Source organism: Hibiscus syriacus, unplaced genomic scaffold, assembly GCF_006381635.1.
Source record: "Hibiscus syriacus cultivar Baekdansim isolate YM2019G1 unplaced genomic scaffold, ASM638163v2 tig00110578_pilon, whole genome shotgun sequence".
Classification (NCBI taxonomy): Eukaryota; Viridiplantae; Streptophyta; class Magnoliopsida; order Malvales; family Malvaceae; genus Hibiscus; species Hibiscus syriacus.
The window spans coordinates 537,689-560,375 of NW_024062789.1; the positions used below are offsets into that span (position 1 = coordinate 537,689).

At 35.1% G+C, this 22,687-nt stretch overlaps 2 protein-coding genes across 2 annotated transcripts; one reads left to right on the forward strand and one right to left on the reverse strand.

Moving 5' to 3' along the window:
- Window positions 1-464: 464 nt before the first annotated feature.
- LOC120133303 (RWD domain-containing protein 1-like) lies at window positions 465-15,851 on the reverse strand. Its single transcript, XM_039149908.1, has 11 exons — window positions 15,792-15,851; window positions 15,064-15,129; window positions 14,835-14,969; window positions 14,274-14,275; window positions 7,848-7,897; window positions 3,188-3,245; window positions 2,674-2,808; window positions 2,143-2,234; window positions 1,328-1,412; window positions 779-857; window positions 465-604 (listed from the first exon to the last, which is right to left on the reverse strand). The coding sequence occupies exons 1-11, from the start codon at window positions 15,796-15,798 to the stop codon at window positions 525-527; spliced, it is 789 nt and encodes a 262-aa protein (XP_039005839.1). The 5' UTR covers window positions 15,799-15,851; the 3' UTR covers window positions 465-524.
- Window positions 15,852-17,378: 1,527 nt separating this feature from the next.
- Window positions 17,379-22,625, forward strand: LOC120133302 (uncharacterized protein At1g51745-like). Its single transcript, XM_039149907.1, has 4 exons — window positions 17,379-17,606; window positions 17,837-18,184; window positions 19,241-20,328; window positions 21,165-22,625. The coding sequence occupies exons 2-4, from the start codon at window positions 17,994-17,996 to the stop codon at window positions 22,238-22,240; spliced, it is 2,355 nt and encodes a 784-aa protein (XP_039005838.1). The 5' UTR covers window positions 17,379-17,606; window positions 17,837-17,993; the 3' UTR covers window positions 22,241-22,625.
- Window positions 22,626-22,687: the final 62 nt, after the last annotated feature.

Consider the following 22,687-nt stretch of genomic DNA (forward strand, 5'->3'; position numbering starts at 1 on the left):
CTCTGGTGTCGTTCGTCCGTGGACGTCTATGGGTTTAAGAACCATACAAGCCTATGACACATAACATTAGCAGTGTCCCTTGACATATATAGATGGAAGTTCTTCCTTAACACTTTTCATGACATTAATAAGTACTTACGACTAGAAAATTCCAGAATAAGCATAAAGTTTGCAAAACAGAAAATTGAGATGCAACCCAAACAATTTATGGCTGAAAGCATCACTGCCAAATAAATATGTTGATGAATACTAAAAAGACATTTCGATCTTTAAATATAAAGCAAGATTGGGTAAAATTTACATTAATGGTGAAGCGTTAGACATATGCAACATATCCTTGCTACTGTAAACGAGAGAGCAAGTTTCGAATCATGAAACCAAGGCTCCCACCTACAATCAAGCCTCGGAGACAAAAAAGCACGTCAAAATAAAAGGTAAATATAAACCGGGAGATACGCTAAACTCCAATGCCAGGAATTGCTCCAACAAAGTATTGAATTTTCAATCGGGAGAAACTTTTTCTCTTAGGCAGTTCTCTTTGAAAAGAGAGATGAAGAATCTGACTTCTCAGCCAGATAGTGCTCAAGCATGTCTTCTTCATCGTCTGCAGTAAACCAAAGTGATCAGATAGTTTCTTTCATCTAATGTGTTTACACTTCTACCTTCAGTTTTACTAAAAATATATATATATATCTTAATTATGAAAAGCATAAGTAAACAGAATGTTCATGGCACACTCAAGTACTAAATAGTCTGGTCTACCAAGGGAGGGACTCACCTTCGAAATCATCATCATCCAAATCAACATCTTCCTCCTCTTCCTCATCATATTCTTCTTTGATAGCAGCTGCACCTTTCTGGAGTAGAGAAAGTCACAGACTCATGATTGCTTTCCACCATTCATCCGGTTAAATCTTAGTATGAATAATGTTAAATAGACTTCTCATCTTGCATGTATATTATATACTTTACTACTAACAAGAATTTTTTTAGTCTCATAGTCTTTCCCTTTTTAGCATGATTTAGTCTCAGATTCAACTTGGGGGAAAGACATGACTCATCATTCCCAGAAACAATAGTGGTTTCACAATACTGTTATTATATTATATTCTTATAACGGTGGAAATATATGTTAGAGAAAGAAATATCAACCAATGGTTACAAGAACTGGAAGTGGACCATCCAAATCCAACCTAATCATTTGAGATCATTAGCCAATTTAAAGGAACAATAATGTGCCTTTTGTGGGAGAAATGCATGGCGACAATGATATACATGTCATGTTTCCACAATGTTATAAAGAGGAAAAATTAGAAAGTATAATTACCGCACTAGCTCTTCCACTTTCAAACCACTGCCTGCCTGTGAGCTTCTTCTCTTTGGGTACCGTGAGAGCAGACTCAGGCATTAGTCTGAAAGTTGATGCATATAGAGTTTATTTTATGACAGTAAAATATATTATTTTGAATTTATAGGTTTTAGTTCTTTCTTCTAAAAACGCATAAGGCATGACAAACCAATAAAATTGTCCCTGCACTTAGCCAGAAGAGACGAAAATAGACAGGATTACTTCCTAACTATACGAACCAGACACTTAAAGGTTCAAAGTGACCGTGGTAATGAGGCATGATCCTCCACATACAGGGCAAAACTCAGCAAAAAGGCAAAATATGCATGTTAGACATGCACCAAATACCCAAGTTCAAGTAATGCGGTTCCAGACAATATCATAGCAGACTATAGGTAACCTCTCCCATCCAAGTGCTTTTGTGCTAAATTACACATAAAACAAATTTTACAGATGTGAAAAACATCTCCAGGATCATTTTCTTTTTTCTCAAGGAAGAGCTCCATAATGTTAACTGTGTTTCAAAGTGTAGAACAAGAACATAAACTGCATTTCTGTTATTTCCATTTTATCCTCGATGACAACAAAATTTTAATGGGAACATCAAGTACATGTACTAGCAAGGAAGACAGGTACCATTTAAGTCCATACTGCCAAACTTTTAGACAGTAACGTACAATGAATTTTAGCACGTTTAGCAGTACTAAACTTGCAGACTTGGGGACAAAAACCTAAAAAAAGTAACGAGTCTGAAAATCCACATATATACAGAAAACATTCAGCTATTGACTCACTTGGCTCGCTCTAGTGCCAACTCTGCTTCAAACCTTTCTCTCCATGCTGAAAATGTATCAATGGTAACAGGTTCTCCATGTGGAACAATTACCTGAAAGTAAAAGGTATGGTGAGGATATAGATCCATTTGCATAAAGACTAATACCTGCAATTAAGAGAAAATGCAGTGCTCTCAAACTTGAACAGTATCCTGATTTGTGATCATAATTAGCACAAAATTTTATGTTGTTCTTATTGGGTTTACCAGTAGATGCATTAAGCCTGTGTCAAACAAATCTAAATAGAAATATGGGCCACGCTGCTGCTTTGTTAGATAATCTGGGGTATTCTTACAGGAATCGACCGATTGGCATTAAGAATACTATCTACAGACCTATGCGCATACATGAGACCTTGACCTATACGATAGACATAGCATTGCATGCAACTAGCAGATGGGTAGCAATATAGAAATGCAAATAGAATTAGCTAAAAGATGATCAAAAGTAGAAGTTATATTTTCCCTTGAAAACAAAAATACATAGTCACACCTCATCTTTTCTTGCCTCCTCTTCTTCAGCATTGTCAGCATCAGCATCAGCATCTTGGCAATATCTTCCAGATAGCCATTCCTTGGCTGATGTAACCAAAGTGTAAATCATAGCCATTCCAAGATTTTCAGATGCCTGAAAGCACGAAATGGAGTGAGAGTCAGAACAACTGGGACAAATTAAGCTGTATTACTATAAGGAAAAAAAATGCTAATAGACATATCATCTATAAAACAATTTTCTTTGCAACAAACCATTAGAAAGAAGGTTTAATACATTAAAAGTATTCTATGTCCACTTCTGAATCACAAGGAAAAAGTTCAATTAATTAAAGATTAGCACACTTGTGATTCTTTAACAGTTCCCTGTCAGTAGGTTTTACATTTATCGGTTTGTGGTGGCAGGGGCTGGGGGGAGACATGATATGAACTCTAGCAGAAAATAGAACTTATGGAAGAATATTCTCCGGAAGCTTTATATATGCTTAAAAAGTAAATTAAAAGTTTCAGGTTACCTCCTGCTCAAGCTTTTCCTTCAAAGCTTTCAGGTCACTGGGTTGTATTCCCCGTATACTACAAAAGAAAATGAAAAACGCAGGCTACTTTATAAAGTTCGAAAAAAAGGATAAGAACATGTGGGGTAAAGAATGCATCTTTTAGACAAGATCCCAAATGCTCAGACAAAATCCATTAAATTCCAGTCCATGGATTAATCAATCAGCAAGCAACTAGCAGAAATTTGATGCAGTTCCTGATATCCATGAAAGATGGTAAATAACATCATTATCCAGAACTAATAACATTCAAAATATGATTAGGTATTTTAGTCTGAGTAATTGTATGAGTTAGACTCCAAAATAAAGAAACCGTCCAAGCTAGTCGGCAAGAATAAAACACTAGGATATAGCCACACAGCGGTCATTGACATGTTACTGCAGCCTTTCACATAAGGTCACTTAAAAACTAAATCAGAAAAAGAAAATCAAAAAGTAAATGGTAACTATTAGGGTTGATAACCTCGAAAAAAAGGTCATATTTTGTGTTTTTTTACTTAGGTTATTGGCTGTTTAAAAGCTCATTTAACTACATATAATTTGCATTTAGGTCTATGAAGATGCAATTGGTGGTTTAATTTTACTGCAACGTTTTATTGTTGAAATTGATGTTGCGTAAGGGGAAAGGTCTTGTTTTGTTGATGATGTGCAGGTAAGTGATGCTAAAGGACTGAAGAAGAATTCGAGAACACATTTTAGACGATATGTCTGGGTGTAGGAAAAGACAAAAATGACAAAGATATTTTTAATCGCTGTCGGCTGTCCACACGTGAAACCTCCTCTGCCATCTGCTCAGCCCAAGAATATGAAAAGAATATTTCCTTAGGTTACAAAAGGAATTAAAATCCCATAGTTAAGGGTGGAATTAACGAGTCCTTTGGGAGTTCGAATGTTTTATTGTGAATTTAAGAGTCTCTTGGGAGTTAGAGTGTTTTATTGTGACTTTAAGAGTTCTTGGAAGTTGGAGAGTTTTTGTTTTTGAGTATAAATAAGATAAGAGAGGAAGATAAAAGTGGGTGGCAACAAGAGACAAAACAAAGAGTTCCATTATTTTCTTTTATTTATTTTCTTCCTCATTTCCTGGTGTTCTCTATAGCCAAGCTCCAAAGGGATGGCAAGCTAGGCCTTTGAGAGAAGCTAGCTTGCTAAGGTGGTTCACGGTGGTTCAAGAAAGCTCACGGCAGTACTTGGGAGTTCTCTTCTCCTTCGTTGATTTTCACTTATATTTATTTGTGGCTTTTGTAATGGAACGAATGATTATTCTTGTGGATGATTTGTACCCCACCACGAACTAACCTTATTTGCTATGGGTTTGCGTTGGATAATTATATTTTGTTCTAATGAAAGGTTTATGCTTCCATGTTTAAATGTTGCTTTGTTCATTGTTTGAATGTTAACAGCTTAGACTTGTAAGAGCTTTCGAGAGTTAACCATTTTCAAGTTTTGATGCCTAATATCGAGAGAGTTAGTTTAGATCGACGTGAACAATGGAGATAAGCTGGGATGACAAGGCTTTAACTCGTCTTAGAGATAAGGAAAGGGTTTCAACGACTAAAATGGGTAGAACTTAATCGATAGGATTATGTTGTAGTTTACGCTGAGATGTATTACTGTAGCATTTTCTCTATCAGGTTCCTTACTATAGATAGCCTAGGAACACTTTAGTAAACCCTGTCGAGCAACATATTCATGGAAAAGGTGAACCATTCCAGAGACAAGGTATAGGATTGCTTAGTAAACCCAATCATTTATCCCTATTGTAGCTTGATTGTGAGAGATTGTCAAGTTATCTTATTTCATATTCCAATGATCAATTTGCCATAACAATTCTTTGTCTTTACTTTACCGTTTGCCATAACATTTCACAATCCACACTTCAATACTTTGCCACAACATTCTTACTCATTTGTTTATATTGTCATATAAACTATATTTAAGTCGTATATTTTTTGTGCATTAGCTTAACTTGAAAATTCCTTCAATCCTTGTGGAGATGATACTCACTCACTACTATATTACTTGTTCGATTGTATATACTTGCACAAATTTGTGTTTACTTGCACAAATTTGTGTTTAATTTATAACACTCACATACGCAACAAGGGTCTATTTGGTTGTTCATTTTTAATAACTCATTTGCTTTCAAAAGTGAAATTAAGTTCGAAAATTGGATTGAAGAGTTAATTTCATGGATAGCAAAAAGGTATCATCTCACAATTCAAGATATGGTGCAATTCATGAAACATGTACCTCTAATCCAATATTCAACAACAACAACAACAAAACCCAATTCCCATATGTATGGGGTAAGGGGGAGGTAGGGTAGTAGGCTGCCCCCAACGTCAGGTTGAGAGTAGCTTCCGTGGAAGACCTCCGGCAGTCAGAAAATTAAAAATATAGATAAAATTCAATGCATATATAAATAAATACATAAATACATAGCTAAACAGTATTCATATGCAGTCATTAAAATCATATGTGCGTCTGTAACGGGAATTAATCCCTGCATAATAATCCCTATGAAAGAATCTCTGCATATAGACAGAAACATAAGACCCGACTAAATTTAAAAGAGGAAACATGAGAAGAATGATACACAGAAGTCAACGATAGCAAGCCCAGTTCTAATCCTTCATAAATACCAATAACAGAAACGTATAAAAAGTAGAAGTCATGGAAAATACTACAAAGACATTAAAAGAAGACAGAGATGATACACCCTATAGATGTGACCCACACTACTCGACTACCTTAGTCTTTAGCCTCCATATTTTCCTATCTGAGGTCATGTCTTCGGTAAGGGCTAAATCCCTCAAATCAGATCTCAAGCAGTCTTCCCACTTCCGCCTTGGTCGTCATTTCCTTCTGGCACCGTCGACTGTAATCGACTCTACCATCCGACGGTAGTCGCCTAAGGACATGCCCAAAACCACCATAGTCTTCCCTCCCTCAATTTTTCGGAAACAGACACCACCCCCAAGGACATCCTAATCGCAGAGTTTGTCGTCATATCCCACAGAGTCCTACCACATGTCCATCGAAGCATTCTCATTTCCGCGGCCTCAATCCTCCTTACGTGATCCTTCTTGGTTGCCCAACATTCTGATCCATACAACAGTGCTGGTCTTATTGCCATTCTATAAAACTTCCCCTTAAGTTTTAGAGGCACCTTCTTGTCACACAGAACTCCAGTAGCGGCCCTCCACTTTAGCCATCCCGCCTTTATACGGTGTGTAACGTCATCATCTACACCCCATCTTTATGTATCATAGACCCTAGGTACTTGAAACAATCCTTTGAGGGGAGAACGTGTCCTTCTATGCATACTTCTACATCTTCATTGTTTTGGTTCCCATTGAAGTTTGAACATAAATACTCTGTCTTTTCAATATTGATCCTTAAACCTTTTTCTTCCAAAGCAGTCTTCCAGGTAGCCAGTCTACTATTCAACTCAGATTTTGTTTCAGCAACTAGGACAATGTCGTCAGCGAAAAGCATACACCATGGTACACCGTCTGGTGTCGCACAGTAGATGTCGTCCATAATCAAGGCGAAGATGTAAGGGCTAAGAGCCGACCCCTGGTGGAGTCCGATTTCCACCGGGAATGCCTCGGTGTCGCTAACTGTAGTCCTGACGTAAGTAGTAGATCTACAGTACATATCACGAATCGCCCGGATATAAGCAGTTAGGATCCGTCTCGTTTCCAAAGTCTTCCAGATCGTATCGCGGGGAACACTATCATAAGCCTTCTCAAGGTCAATGAACGCCATGTGAAGATCTTTAGACTTTTCCCTATATTTCTCCATAAGCCGTCGAAGTAGATGAATCGCCTCCGTGGTAGACCTGCCTGGCATATAAAGCCAAATTGGTTTTCCGAAACCCTAGTAACTTGTCTTAACCTAGCCTCTATCACCCTTTCCCATAGCTTCATGGTATGGCTGAGTAGTTTAATACCTCTGTAGTTACCACAACATTGGGGATCTCCTTTATTTTTATAGATTGGTATCACCGTAGACTCTCTCCACTCCTCTAGCATCTTGGCAGTCTCTAAAATGATATTAAAGATGTTGGTCAACCACTTAACTCCCTCTTCTCCTAGGGCCAACCACACAGTGATAGGAATTTGATCAGGACCGACAGCTTTGTCCCTTCCCATCTTTCTAAGAGCCATTTTGACTTCCTCAAACCCAATCCTACTTGTAGGGCAGTCATTGGCCGTAGTATGATGTACCTCTAATCCAATATTAAAAACACAAATACAGTCAGTAAAAGAAAAGGCAGTTGTTTTCCAGAACAATCTCATGTGGTAACTATGGAACAACCATTGTGATCAAGGAAACATTAAGACTTTTCCAGATAAGGGAAATGGAAAGGGAAAAAGGATGGTGGATTATTCTACCTAATAGCTAAGAGTCATAATCACCTTCCTTTTTTATGGCACAATATTTGGATTAAAAACTTTTCCGTCCTCCCCATGGAGCAAAGCTCACATGAGCTTCAAAAAAGGGAACAAACATTTCACCCAGTTCATTTGGGAAAACGTGGACAAACAGAAATATGCTTATAAATATCAGCATTCATATAGCCTATAGGTACATTCCACTGAAAGGACATACTGACCTTTTTACATTAAGGATTGGAGGCTCGTCTGGATATTTTTCTGTATTTTTCTGTATGTGAGAAAACCAAAGCAAGCTGAACTGCACCAGAAGTTTGGACAACAAATTATGTCCACAGGGAAACAGAAAACCCTGAACTAAGAGCAGCAATTGAAGTTCATAAAAATGATAAAATTAATGGTGTTTGATGTTGTAAATTTTGTCCATGTCTGAGTATAAATGTGGCAGAAGATAAATATCACACACTACATTTTGTTGGGTTGTAACTGTAACACCCCAACCCGTACCCGACTTGAATACGGGTCCGAGATGTCACATTGACATTTTTCAAAACCTTTACTCTTGTAAAAGTACTGAACATTTGAATTTATATTAAGGAAATACAGTCAAATATTCTTCAATTGTGTGTTGTATAAAAATTTGAGATAAAAACGTTTTTATGAATGGTGAAATACGATATGAACAGTAATACAGTAATCTGCTACAGTGATTTTTCGTAAATTGTACATAACACTCGTAAAACATTTAACAGTTCATTTCTTTGCATTCGTACTTATATATATATGTTTAACAGATTACAAAACTCGATCAGAGCATACTACCTAATTTGCCTACTTTATTTACATGCCAACCTATTTATCATAATAATACATACTGTGTACTTTACTTCTGATCTGGTCTTTGGGCAGAGATATGTTGTTACTTTGAACTTAGCTTTGATCCTTCTGCTTCTCAGTACCTACGTGTAAATCACTTACACGCTAAGTCATAGACTTAGTGAAGCAAAAACATAATAACAATAATGCATTTCTCATAAATATAAACATTCAATCTATGAATTCAATCGAGTCGCATATAATTCAGTATACATGATAACCTGGATAATAAATACCTTTAGTAACATTTCTCTACATACCATGGAACACATATATACTTCACAACAAAAACATATTTAGTCCATTTACTCTCTGTAAAGACCATGTATAGCCCATGTACTTTGAGAACTCAAGGTATGTGAGTACATTGAGGTTGTGCACCACTATGCTGTCAACAGCTCGATCAATGTCCCGAGGACCAGTCCATAGATTCCGAAGAACCTAGGTAAACAGTCCATATGTCCCGAAGAACATAGGTAAAACAGTCCATATGTCCCGAAGAACATAGGTAACAGTCCATATGTCCCGAAGAACATAGGTAACCCTCGACCCTTGGCATGCCAACTATACCCCTAGCTCTCATATCACATAACATGGGCATTATCATTTATGACCGTTCACATTACTTATTCATTCTACTTATAAACACATACCGTTTCTTTTCAGTCACGTATCACATATACGTGTAATCCTTGATCTCATAATCACATGTTCCTTTATTCTTATCACATACCATATGTATGTGTAAACACATATCTAATATCATATGTTGCATTTTCATGTAAGCATGTAAATCATGTAACATATAAACATACATCCATTTCTATGTACTAATGCATACAGAGTAATCACATAACATTAATAAGTTACTTCTTACCATAGTAACTCTATCATTGACTCATCGCAAGCCAATGTTTGATCAATCACATAAGTACAATTTAAATTGCACTCACCTTAGCCTTGCTTTGATTCGATTATTCCGGAACTTGTTTAGGCTCAATATCTACATAAATATATCATTTCAAAAAAACTATCAGAAGCCTAAACTTTAAACTTGATGTTAATAACTTAAACCGATTAATAAATCGAATTCTATATTTTCATTTAGGGGGAATCGATACCCCCCAGGGGAATCGGTACCCCTTAACATTCTGGAAATTTTTCGTTCAAGAAGGGGAATCGATTCCCCTTCATAGGGTATCGGTTCCCTCTACCCAGAAATTGCATTCTAAGCTCGAAAATCATCAATTTCAATTCAAACCTTCCTATTTTACCTCCCTTAATACTCCTAACTTTAATACACATACTTAAACTTATTTCTATTCCATAATCACTTCTTAACTTCAAATATAGTCATTCCTATGTAATTACAAAAATTTACTAGTTTTGCAACATGTTCAAATTCCTATTCTAACACTTCCTATCCCTTAATTAACTTGATTACAAGTCAAATTCACCTTTCAATTCTCAATATACACTTTATTTCAATATTTCATTCCAAAACTCCTAATCTTTAAATCCTCATAAACTCTTCATTTTGTTGTTTTAAAGCAAATTAATCCTTCCTTAATCTTACTTAGCATCTAATAATCAAAACTAAACTTAAATTTCAGCACATAATCAACTCAAGAGACAACTTACCTTTTGCTTGGCTTCACACGTGAAGAGAAAAATGAAGAAGGAAAAGAGAGAATAGATTTTTCTGGAAACTCTCCATCCTTATCCATATATATATATCATTTAATTATATTTTCAAGTCTAATGACCAATTTGCCCTTTAACTCTTTAGATAATTACAATAAACTTTTAGGAAATATTTCTGAACAAATCATTAAACTATTAAACTATTATACTTTAATCACCATATATTACAATTTTGGTCACTTACCCGTATTTTGGGATGTTACAAATCTTCCCCCCTTAAGAAAATTCGTCCTCGAATTTTCATTACACCAGGAGATAAGATATTGTCTACACATCTCCAATGCATTTTACTATAACCTTTCTTAAAATCCATATAATGTAACTCATTATATAGACAGTAACCTCTAGTCTCATTACTCCATACCAATAATCCATCTATAATGTAAATCACTGACGTACATATTCTTAAACTTTCCTATAACAATATTCTGCATCATTCGATCTTTTAATATTCTCCGAATTATAATGGGACACTTTCAATATATCTTACTTATCCACACACTGTACCCTAATATATATGTCACTGTCATATTACTATAAATAACTTCTAATTGAACTCTCAATTCTTTCACCAATTTACCACCAATATATATATAAACATGCAAGCCTAAATCAATCATTATCATAATGTATTTATTTCACACTAGAAAGATACCTGTATTATCTCCGGATCATCAAAATCTTCATTGGTATTGATATTATACATTCGAGCAGTGGAGCGTATTATTTTTGTGTAGAAGATTCAGATTGCTCCTACCTCTTCCTCTCCTTCTCCCTCTCCCAGGTATCATAACAGATCGTTCCGACTGTACTGATTCTCCTTTCCCCAATGGGCAATCTCTCACAAAATGTCCCATTTCACACATCGGAAACAAGGGATTCTACCATATTCCACCATGATATTCCACAAGTCTGACAATGTCTCTGTTGGGGTTCTGTCCTCACCAAATCCTACTGATTGGGTCTGTCTAACTTTCCCTGATTTGATTCTCTAACGGAGGATTCTACCCCTCCAGACCTTGCCTGAGACTGAGTACCAGAATCTCTACCCCTCTTGGGTGGTGCAGAACTCGATAAAGCCCCAGTTCTTTTAGATGATTGGGTTCTTTGATCCCCAAACCTTCATTCTGAGCTCTCTCTAGAGCTTTAGCACGATTTACTATTTCTTGAAATGAGGACAAGTTCAATACTATTAACATTTCTTTCAACTGGGTGCAAGCCCTCTACAAACCACTCACACACATCCTTCTCTGTTGGAATCAACTCCGCCGCAAAACAACTTAACTTATTAAACTCGCACTCGTACTCATACACTGTGTGATTCATCTGTTTCAGATTCAAAAATTCTTGCTTCATTTGACGGATAAATTGGTCTCCTATATACTTATGCTTAAATTCTTCTAAGAACAAAGACCATGTCACTTGATCATCGGTCATTCTCAAAGTGACATTTGTCCACCAAATTCTCGCTTGCCCACGAAGCAAGGAGACCACTCCATCTAACTTCTCTACATTAGAACAGCGGAGTCCATCTAACATAATTTTTACATCATTAAGCCAAAGGTCCGCAGCAACAGGACCTTCTTCGGCTTCACCTTTAAACTCTGTAGCTCCTAAACCCTTCAACTCCTTTGCAACATTCATTCTTGGAGTTGAAGTAACAGGAGGTTGATAACGCGTCAATACCGCATCTAATGTTCTAAAGAACACATCTTGATCAGTTACAGGCACTCCAGAAGGTGTCTGTTCTTCACCTTGCCTGGCCAGGGCAGGTGAATTACTACTCTCAGCGGGTCGATCATCTCCCGCTTGACTTCTATAACTATCATGTCCGGACATCTATTAAGAATAAACATATCGTTCTATTAGCAAAACAACATACTCATTACTATACCAGATCAGAAGTTTTCACTATTTTGTTGGCATGTATACATTATAAGACACCCTAGACTCTTGTTTATGCCGAGAATCGGCTAAACCGTAGCTCTGATACCATTAAATGTAACACCCCAACCCGTACCCGACTTGAATACGGGTCCGAGATGTCACATTGACATTTTTCAAAACCTTTACTCTTGTAAAAGTACTGAACATTTGAATTTATATTAAGGAAATACAGTCAAATATTCTTCAATTGTGTGTTGTATAAAAATTTGAGATAAAAACGTTTTTATGAATGGTGAAATACGATATGAACAGTAATACAGTAATCTGCTACAGTGATTTTTCGTAAATTGTACATAACACTCGTAAAACATTTAACAGTTCATTTCTTTGCATTCGTACTTATATATATATGTTTAACAGATTACAAAACTCGATCAGAGCATACTACCTAATTTGCCTACTTTATTTACATGCCAACCTATTTATCATAATAATACATACTGTGTACTTTACTTCTGATCTGGTCTTTGGGCAGAGATATGTTGTTACTTTGAACTTAGCTTTGATCCTTCTGCTTCTCAGTACCTACGTGTAAATCACTTACACGCTAAGTCATAGACTTAGTGAAGCAAAAACATAAACAATAATGCATTCTCATAAATATAAACATTCAATCTATGAATTCAATCGAGTCGCATAATTCAGTATACATGATAACCTGAGATAATATAAATACCTTTAGTACCTTTTTATCGTATAATACATATATCGAACATTCTCTACCATGGAACACATATACTACTTCACAACAAAACATATTTAGTCCATTTACTCTCTGTAAAGACCATGTATTAGCCCATGTATACTTTTGAGAACTCAAGGTATGTGAGTACATTGAGGTTGTGCACCACTATGCTGTCACAACAGCTCGATCAATGTCCCGAAGGACCAGTCCATAGATTCCGAAGAACCTAGGTAAACAGTCCATATGTCCCGAAGAACATAGGTAAACAGTCCATATGTCCCGAAGAACATAGGTAAACAGTCCATATGTCCCGAAGAACATAGGTAACCCTCGACCCTTGGCATGCCAACTATACCCCTAGCTCTCATATCACATAACATGGGCATTATCATTTATGACCGTTCACATTACTTATTCATATTCTTACTCTTATAAACACATACAGTTTCTTTTCAGTCACGTATCACATATACGTGTAATCCTTGATCTCATAATCACATGTTCCTTCTATTATTATCACATACCATATGTATGTGTAAACACATATCTAATATCATATGTTGCATTTTCATGTAAGCATGTAAATCATGTAACATATAAACATACATCCATTTCTATGTACTAATGCATACAGAGTAATCACATAACATTATATAAGTTACTTCTTACCATAGTAACTCTATCATTGACTCATCGCAAGCCAATGTTTGATCAATCACATAAGTACAATTTAAATTGCACTCACCTTAGCCTTGCTTTGATTCGATTATTCCGGAACTTGTTTAGGCTCAATATCTACATAAATATATCATTTCAAAACAACTATCAGAAGCCTAAACTTTAAACTTGATGTTAATAACTTAAACCGATTTAATAAATCGAATTCTATATTTTCATTTAGGGGGGAATCGATACCCCCCCCCAGGGGAATCGGTACCCCCTTAACATTCTGGAAATTTTTCGTTCAAGAAGGGGAATCGATTCCCCTTCATAGGGTATCGGTTCCCTCTACCCAGAAATTGCATTCTAAGCTCGAAAATGATCAATTTTCAATTCAAACCTTCCTATTTTACCTCCCTTAATACTCCTAACTTTAATACACATACTTAAACTTATTTCTATTCCATAATCACTTCTTTAACTTCAAATATAGTCATTCCTATGTAATTACAAAAATTTTACTAGTTTTGCAACATGTTCAAATTCCTATTCTAACACTTCCTATCCCTTAATTAACTTGATTACAAGTCAAATTCACCTTTCAATTCTCAATATACACTTTATTTCAATATTTCATTCCAAAACTCCTAATCTTTAAATCCTCATAAACTCTTCATTTTGTTGTTTTAAAGCAAATTAATCCTTCCTTAATCTTACTTAGCATCTAATAATCAAAACTAAACTTAAATTTCAGCACATAATCAACTCAAGAGACAACTTACCTTTTGCTTGGCTTCACACGTGAAGAGAAAAATGAAGAAGGAAAAGAGAGAATAGATTTTTCTGGAAACTCTCCATCCTTATCCATATATATATATATCATTTAATTATATTTTCAAGTCTAATGACCAATTTGCCCTTTAACTCTTTAGATAATTACAATAAACTTTTAGGAAATATTTCTGAACAAATCATTAAACTATTAAACTATTATACTTTAATCACCATATTATGAAATTTTACAATTTTGGTCACTTACCCGTATTTTGGGATGTTACAGTAACAAAAGAAAAACCTGGTGTTGATTGGTCTGTGTCATAATCCTGTTAAACACAAAATGTGGAAATTAGATGAGGAGAAAAATAGTTGTCAATGCATAAGAAATTAGAATCGTGGAGAAGGAATAATGATATTGAGCAGAAGATAAGCATGCAAACATCTTAATCATTTAAAGGTGCATTATTACTACTCAGTAAATGGCTCTACTTCTGTTAGGTTGTGGCATTTTAAGGTTACCATAAAAAAGCTAGAATAAAATGAGCTTACACACACAAACACACAAGAAGAAGAAGCGATGGCATAACCAGAATGGTAGATAACTTTATGTCTCTGATAAAACGCACCTGAGGAGATATTGTTATTTGGAAGCATCTATTCGAAATGCTTAGTCCACTCTCCGTGGAGTGAATTTCTGATATAAAAGAAGCAATCATTACAGGTCAGGAGGGAATGGGAAATTTTAGCAGGCTGAAAGCATGAGTTTAACAAAAACAAAACAAAGTAACCTTTGAATTCATCCATAAGTATTGCTTCTAAGGCTTCAATTTCCATCTCCTGCTCCTGTGCATGGTCTGTAAACATAGATAAACAATCCATGTAAAAGGAAGCATATCATAAGCCTATCTCAAGAAAGCACAGATTCTTCTAACAATTGGTTGAAAAAAGGTTTAGTATTAAAAGATTGAGCAGATCATGTTTCATGTCCTTAGCTAGTTGTTTGGGAAAGAAAGGTAGTTAACATGTATCTTTATGATCAGGGTAACAGTATTTATTACTGCCCTTGCAGTTTTCCGGCTGATCAGTGATTTATCAGGTTGAACAGCAAATATATGCTTGAGATTCTCTAAATTCTGTACTTCAAAGCTTTGTTGCACCATTAATACTATCTTTGATTTTAAGACGTCCATACTTATTAAGTAAATTTCATTAAATGTTACAAAAACCAACCCAAAAGCCTCCATAATCACGAGAGGAAAAAAAACATATATATTCATTCCATTTCACCCCCAAAAAATGCCATTGTGTAAAAAAGAAAAAACCCATCGCTCATATCGAACTTTGAAGAAACAAAAACAAATTGCATAGTTGAACACCCTAACAAAAACAATTGAATTCTAAGAAAGAGAGGTAAAAACTCAATCATGCAATTTGAGATTGTTGGATGGACGGTCTCAACAAACTTGATTAGCAACAGAATAGTATAATTTTTTAAGCAAAAAAAAAAAAGAATTACCGGTCATGGTTGTGAAATTGGGATAATATTCCTTTTGTGCCTTTTGTTTTTGTTTTCTGATTTTCTTTTTATGGAACTTCTTTATTTTGGATTTGATACTGCTCTTCCTCTCAAAGATAATCTAAGCTCGATATAATGTACCAGACACGATAGTCTTAATATATGATTAAAAAATATGTTATCAGAAATATTAATATTTTTTTAATTTTTTTGGTAAAACGTTGATTAAAATATTATTTTTTCTATCGAAAATATTAATATTGAACGCTATTTAAAATGTTTAATATTTTCAGCAAAATGTGACTTAAAACATTATTTTATATATCGAAAATGTTAATATTAGGTTCTACCGAAAATTAATTAGCGAAAATAACATTTTCAATAAAAAATAATATTTTAAATATTACGTCTCCATTAAAACTTCAGCTCGATAAAACATCAATAACTCACTTCCTTCCAAACGCAGCGTTTCAATTTCCTTCTTTTCGGAATTCTAAAAAAATATTCCTTCTTTTCATCTTTATTCTTTTACTTAATACGAAAAAAAAATCAAATTATACATATTTTTATTTTGATGTCAAATTTTTCCAGTCACTTTTAATATTTAATATTACAAACATTATTATTTTGATAGTTTACATTGTAACATTTATTAAGAAAATATTATCAACCACTCAAAATGTGATACATGCTACATTTATAATTTTTTAAATATTATTTAAAAAATAAATTTATTATTATTTTCTTTTAAAATAACCTAAAAATATTTCTAAACTTAAAAAAACTCCCAAATCCTTAGTCCTAAAACATCAATCCTATTTGTCGGCTAACCCTTGTCGCCTGTTTACTTATCCATCACCGAGTGTTACTTATAACTTTATTTCCATAAAATACATAAACTCAAATATTTAAATTTAAACCTTAAATTCTAATATATATCTATTTTAATTAACGAGTAAGTAGTGACGGGTGAGTAATCGACAAGTATGTGGATAATCGCCGGCGATCAAGATATATAATGATAAGAAGAAATATAAATCTCGACAAATAATCTAAACGATAGATAATGTAAACGTTTGCTAGAAATGATTTAAAATCTTTAAGGGGGTTTATATTATTATTTTAAGAGATATATTAATCGAGAGATAGAAATAGGAAAATGAAAGTTCTCATTGATCACACATTATGTTGAACAGCATTGATATTGGACCAAGGTTAATGTATTGACTATTGAGAGAATAAAATAAGTTGGAAGAATTTTAATTTTTTTAGAAAATATTAACAATGAATTCAAGAAATTTAAAAATTAAATTAAAATTTATTCAAGAATTAAATTAGAAATTAATTATTTTTATTAACATATTACATTATTAATAGACCTAGTATTAAAATATAATGAAATAATAAAATAAATAATCTAAACACAATTTTTCAAATTTTAACGATTAAAATAAAAATTAACGCAAACAAAAATGACTTCCGGCTATAGTTTACCATTATTTCTGTACTTGTTAATTATAATATTTCATTTCTGTCTTCAAGCTTCTATCAGAAAAGCCAAGAAAAGAAATAGGGTATGTTCTTATTTGATGATCCAAACAGAAGCCTCTCAATTCTTCGATTTTTTTTCCCACTCTTCTTCACTTCATTCTTCATTTTCTCTAGCTCTTTCTACTCGTACATTTAGCCCAAAAAAACCCATAAAATATTTGTCCAGAAAAAATGAATTAAAAGTGAACATGCACTTAGAAATCGTTCAAGAAAAACTCAGAAAAACCGAATTTTAATTAAGGAACGTTGCAAAAGAACCAAAAGGTAATCTTCGTGTCAGGAAAAGGAGGACAAATATTTTTCCAGATCCTTATTTTTGCTTGTTTACACTGGCTTTCACTCTCACTACCCGGAGATCCTTTTTCTTTCATAAACCCCTTCAACCTGTTTCAAGATTTTCTTTTATGGTTTTATCTTTGTTTCTTTTCTGGATTTTTAGTCGCATGCAGGATTAAGGTTTCTGTTCTTATTTATTTTTTTTGGTTTTAATTCAGGGTTTAGAGGGCGTTTGCATTTGTTCAAACAATCAATTGTTTTGGCGATTTTAGAGTATTGGGCCTGCTTCAAAACGGAGATTAAGGATTGATTTTGAAAGATTAGTTTTTTTAACCGTTTAATTTCTTCGGAGGATTTTGTTGGAGGGGATTTCTGATGGGGAGCCCCGATGAGACCAACATAAGGGACATTGATGCGTCGGTGGGTGAATTGGTTTGGGTCCGACGCAGGAACGGTTCTTGGTGGCCGGGTCGGATTATGGGCCTTGACGAACTCTCCGAGGGTTGTTTGGTTTCTCCAAGATCCGGTACCCCTGTTAAGCTTCTTGGTCGCGAAGATGCAAGCGTGTGAGCCCATTTTTAATCTCTTAATCACTTTTTAGATTTCATTTAGATAGGGTTTAATGGCTTACATTCCTAGTGACGATTCATTGTAGTTGTTTTCTTGTATATACATGCATTTGTTTAGTATTTCACTATTTTGATAGTTTTGTCAATTTTTTATTCTTATGTTCCTTAGTCAATAATATAATAATATGAAAGGGGAAGCATTTGCTTGTATTACATATATAAAATTATCTATGGTTCTGTTTTGGGGAGAAGATTGCTTTCTTGTGGTTTTGGCCTATAATTCGCACTTTTTTCTTGGTAACTATGGTTTTTGTGGTAACATATGGTGTAAAAAAGAGTATTTGAATCAAATTGAAATGCCTGCTTGTTTGCTTTGGTGAAATAGGGTTGTTTGTGCTTTTAGACAACCATTTAACTCATAAGGTATACTATCTTGGGAATGAAATATTGCGTTGCTCTCTTGGAACTAATTGAAGCTTTAACTTTTGGTAACTTGAGATTCTTTTTTTCATTTAGCATTGTTGATTTTATCTGCATTTTACTCTGTAAGAGCCCTTTATATATAAAGTTTTAGTGAATAGTCATTAGCGAATTTCTAAATCAGTTCAGTAGTCCAGTGTTTGTCCTGTCAGACAGTTGTAGAGGTTGTAACCGTCACTTGTCGCAATTGTCACCTTTCAGCTTTCGGATTATGAATCAATCAATTAAAATAATAACATAATTAACCAATGCTTGAATAGATGACTTCTTTTTTCCTTTTTAGATAATGACAAATTAGGTTGAAGGTTTTACCTTTATATCCCGTCATTATATTTAAACCTTGTTCAATGCTGTATGATTTATGAGTAAAGCACTGTTAGTGCTGCATTTGCTTCTTCCAATTTTAAAATGATTGACTCCCCTTCCATCAAATAAAATTTTTCTCTAGAATGTTTATCTTTGGAGACTGAAATATGTTGCCCCAATGATCGTCATCAAGTGGAAAGTGTTTACTGTGCTTGGAATATGTTCTCATTACTTTGTTGATTAAATCTCCTTCATTTTTGGCTTTAGGGACTGGTATAATCTTGAAAAGTCTAAGAGAGTGAAGGCCTTCCGTTGTGGAGAATATAATGAATGTATTGAGAAAGCAAAGGCTTCAGCAGCAAATTCTAACAAGAAAGCAGTGAAATATGCTCGAAGAGAAGATGCTATTCTTCATGCTCTTGAGATTGAGAGTGCACGTCGAGGCAAGGATCAACCAGATTATTTCCCTAGAAAAGATAACTCTGGTGGTGACAAGAGTAGTTCGGCCAGAGAATCACCCACCATGTCACATTCTGGGAAAGAAAATGAGGACATGTCTGATGAAATGAATGGATCTGAGGATGCTTCAGATTCAGCTCCAGAATTATCACAGTCTGGGATATCATTTGAAGAGCCAAATCATATTAATGGTACTATGGGGTACTCTAAGTTGATAAAGAGAAGAAAAACACCAAATGATTCCGAGGATGATGGATCAGAAAGAATCAAGCGCATGAGAGGACTTGAGGATCTAGGTATGGGTGTAGGATCAAAAAGAAAAGCTCAGGCTGCAGGTGAACTTGAACTAGTTCAACAAGATAATTCTTCATTCTATGGAACAAATGCTGGAAGTTACCTTTCTAATGGAGGTCCCATAAATGGTAGCCGAAATCATTCATCATCAGGGAAAAGAAAGAGATCTCAAGTGGCAAATGTTCATGAATTTCTCAAAAGAAAAAACCGGCGTCGACCATTAACCAAGGTTTTGGAGAGTACAGCTATTGTGTCAGTTCCAGTTGTTTGTGATGAACATACAAGCTCAAGTGGCTCAGCCCTTCAGGGACTTTTTGACAGCAAGATATCAGGAATCGATTCTAATGAATCACGCAAAAGTGCACCTGCAGTAATTGACAATGGCCACAACAACAATACTAACAACTTGGATAGTACTGGAGTTTCATGCGGGAATGGTGTCTTCTTAAATGCTTCTGAACATGTTGCCGACACTGATGCATCCCTAACTAATAATAAGGCAAAAGAAAATGAAATTTCCAGCTTACCAGAGTTAGCTGAAAATGAATCTTCTAATAGGCTATTTGATGTGCCGTTTGTTGGAGAAGATAAACCATCTGCAGGTATTCTGGATTAAACATTTATGAACTGTAGTATTTCTTGTTACAACCACATCATTCTTGTGTGCATAAACATATTCTTCTGTTTTGGTTTTGTTGCAGCTGATGGGTACATTGTTGTTTATTGTCTTGTAACTGTTCAATGTTTTCATCATATGTCTACATAATGTTGGTTTTGTGTCTCCATTAAGATATCCTCCTTGTATTTAGCTTTGACCGCGGCTTGTGATGAGTTTTGTGTTATCCTTGTCTTAATAAATAATATGATACGTATTATATTATTTACGTATATTATTTACGTGTTGGGAACTACATAACTCAGGTCTTGTGTTTACATGATTGTGTCTAATAATATTTATAATACATGAATACAGACATGTACTTATTTCTGGTTATGTGGTGACCGGGGCCAACTGTCTGCTAACAGAGGTCTAATCAGAGTTGTTCATCAACTGATTTAGCTTAACTACATCTTGTTTGACTTTTTAGGGATTCTAAATAGCTATAGCTAATGAACTGCAGGCAATATTGTGAGTTTGTATGTTGTAGGATTGAAAGTTTAACACATTGATGTTTATGCTCTCACTCTATCAAAGGGCTGAACTCAAAACTGCATTGACAATAAGGCCATAATTTGGACCTATAACTTGAATTTTCCTACTAGTGGTTCTTGTTGAATCACAATATGCCGGGAGATTAAGTTGAGTTTTTGATAACTAGATGCAAGAATGTTCTTCCATAAGCTGGGTTCTTTTACCTTTACTCTCTTGTCTTTTTGCAGCAGTAGAATTTTAATTTTTTTTTACTATTGTTACTGATAAATCACTTTATTCCGGCAGATTTTTCTCCAATATTTGTATCTTGTTCACCCGAGACTCCTGAAGTCGGTGATTTGGGAAGGCAAGCTGAAATTGAGGGACATACTGAGCTTGGTTATACCAAATCAGTAGATGTTCATGTAACTAGTATTAGCCAGATGATAGAGAAAGGAACTGCTGACTGGCAGTTAAAAGGAAAGAGGAAGTCAAGACAAATAAGTAAAAACAAGAAACACGACTTGAGAAAATATCATGATGCTGATGATGAACCAAATGCTTATTTAGCAGGTATAGAGTGCTTGGATGGAATTTTTAAGGGTTCTGATCAGAAAGTTGGTTGTGATGGTGTTGGTGGGTCAGTTGCTCCGTACTATTGTGCCTTGCAACCCAAGTTCAAGTCAGGTGTTGAAGAGCAGCTTGATAGTTTGCAGGACTGGAAGCCTGTTTCTCAGGAGCCTCTTGTGGGGGGACCAACAGCGGAAACGAAAACATTAGCTGATGATTCTCTGACCCCTCAAAGGTCACTTCCGTACCGTCAGCCCCGTTATATGGTTCACTCCAGATATCAGATGACAGATTTTCCTGGAAAAACTTATTCTGCTGATTCGTCATTATACAATGTTAAGATTGAGGTGAAAGCTAACTATCAGCCACAGCATGTTCCTTTAGTTTCCCTCGTGAGTAAGCTGGATGGAAAAGCCATAATCGGTCACCCTCTAACAGTTGAGGTTTTGAGTGATGATTACCATGGCAATCTGACTCATGAAGCCGCCTCTATGAAGGGCCAAAAAAAGTCTGAAGTTGGTCATTTAGCGAAGCGAAATTCCAAAGGTGGACCAGTCTCTAGGAAGCATATGAAATTGCAATCACATTTCCTACCCCGTAAATCAGCAAAAGAAAAGAAATCTAGGAAATATGGACTATTGTCTAAGAAGACTCGGAAATTGTCTTCATTGACTGGTCAGAAGATAGGTGCAGGTGACCGGAAAACAATAGCGGAGAAGCCTAATGGTCCGGTAATAGCTTGTGTTCCTCTAAAGTTAGTATTCAGTAGGATAAATGAAGCAGTAAATGGCTCTGTGCGGCCAAAATACTGACCTTTAACATCCGCCAATCCATGAGTAGGTGATCCCTTCTATAGTGAATGTGCTCACATCCGGGATTTTATTTTCATTTGAAATTGCTTGCGACGACGAGCTTGCATGCATTCATTCTCCACAGTTAAAATTAATCCTATAGGATTGTTGCAGAAAAAGAAAGCTGGTACGGGTATGAATGAAGAGGATGATGGAGATGGGCTTTGTATATATGAAACATTTAAAATGAGGTTGGGGTTGTAAAGAAAGTTAATATCCATGGCCTGATATTGGTTTTCTTTTCATAAATTTCAGGTTGATTGAGTTAATGGGGGCGACTAACATAAATTTTGTTTGTTTTATTTGTACCTTTTTCTTTTTCATTGGATTTGAGACTTTCCCAAAGGCCCCTTTATTTTAATGCGAATAATTAATAAAACTTTTGACATTTCCTATTTAAAGTGCTAA

What these genes read in the sequence shown, in the direction of transcription:
- LOC120133303 (XM_039149908.1), bottom strand. An exon ending in CCAATCCTTAATGTAAAAAG is followed by an intron (nt 3,246 to 7,847) that starts GTCAGTATGTCC and finishes TTTCTTTTGTAG; the next exon opens with TATACGGGGAATACAACCCA. An exon ending in GGATGATGATGATTTCGAAG is followed by an intron (nt 605 to 778) that starts GTGAGTCCCTCC and finishes GGTTTACTGCAG; the next exon opens with ACGATGAAGAAGACATGCTT.
- LOC120133302 (XM_039149907.1), top strand. Translation starts at nt 17,994, where the DNA reads ATGGGGAGCCCCGATGAGACCAACATAAGGGACATTGATGCGTCGGTG. An exon ending in GGTCGCGAAGATGCAAGCGT is followed by an intron (nt 18,185 to 19,240) that starts GTGAGCCCATTT and finishes TTTTGGCTTTAG; the next exon opens with GGACTGGTATAATCTTGAAA. An exon ending in AGAAGATAAACCATCTGCAG is followed by an intron (nt 20,329 to 21,164) that starts GTATTCTGGATT and finishes TTATTCCGGCAG; the next exon opens with ATTTTTCTCCAATATTTGTA.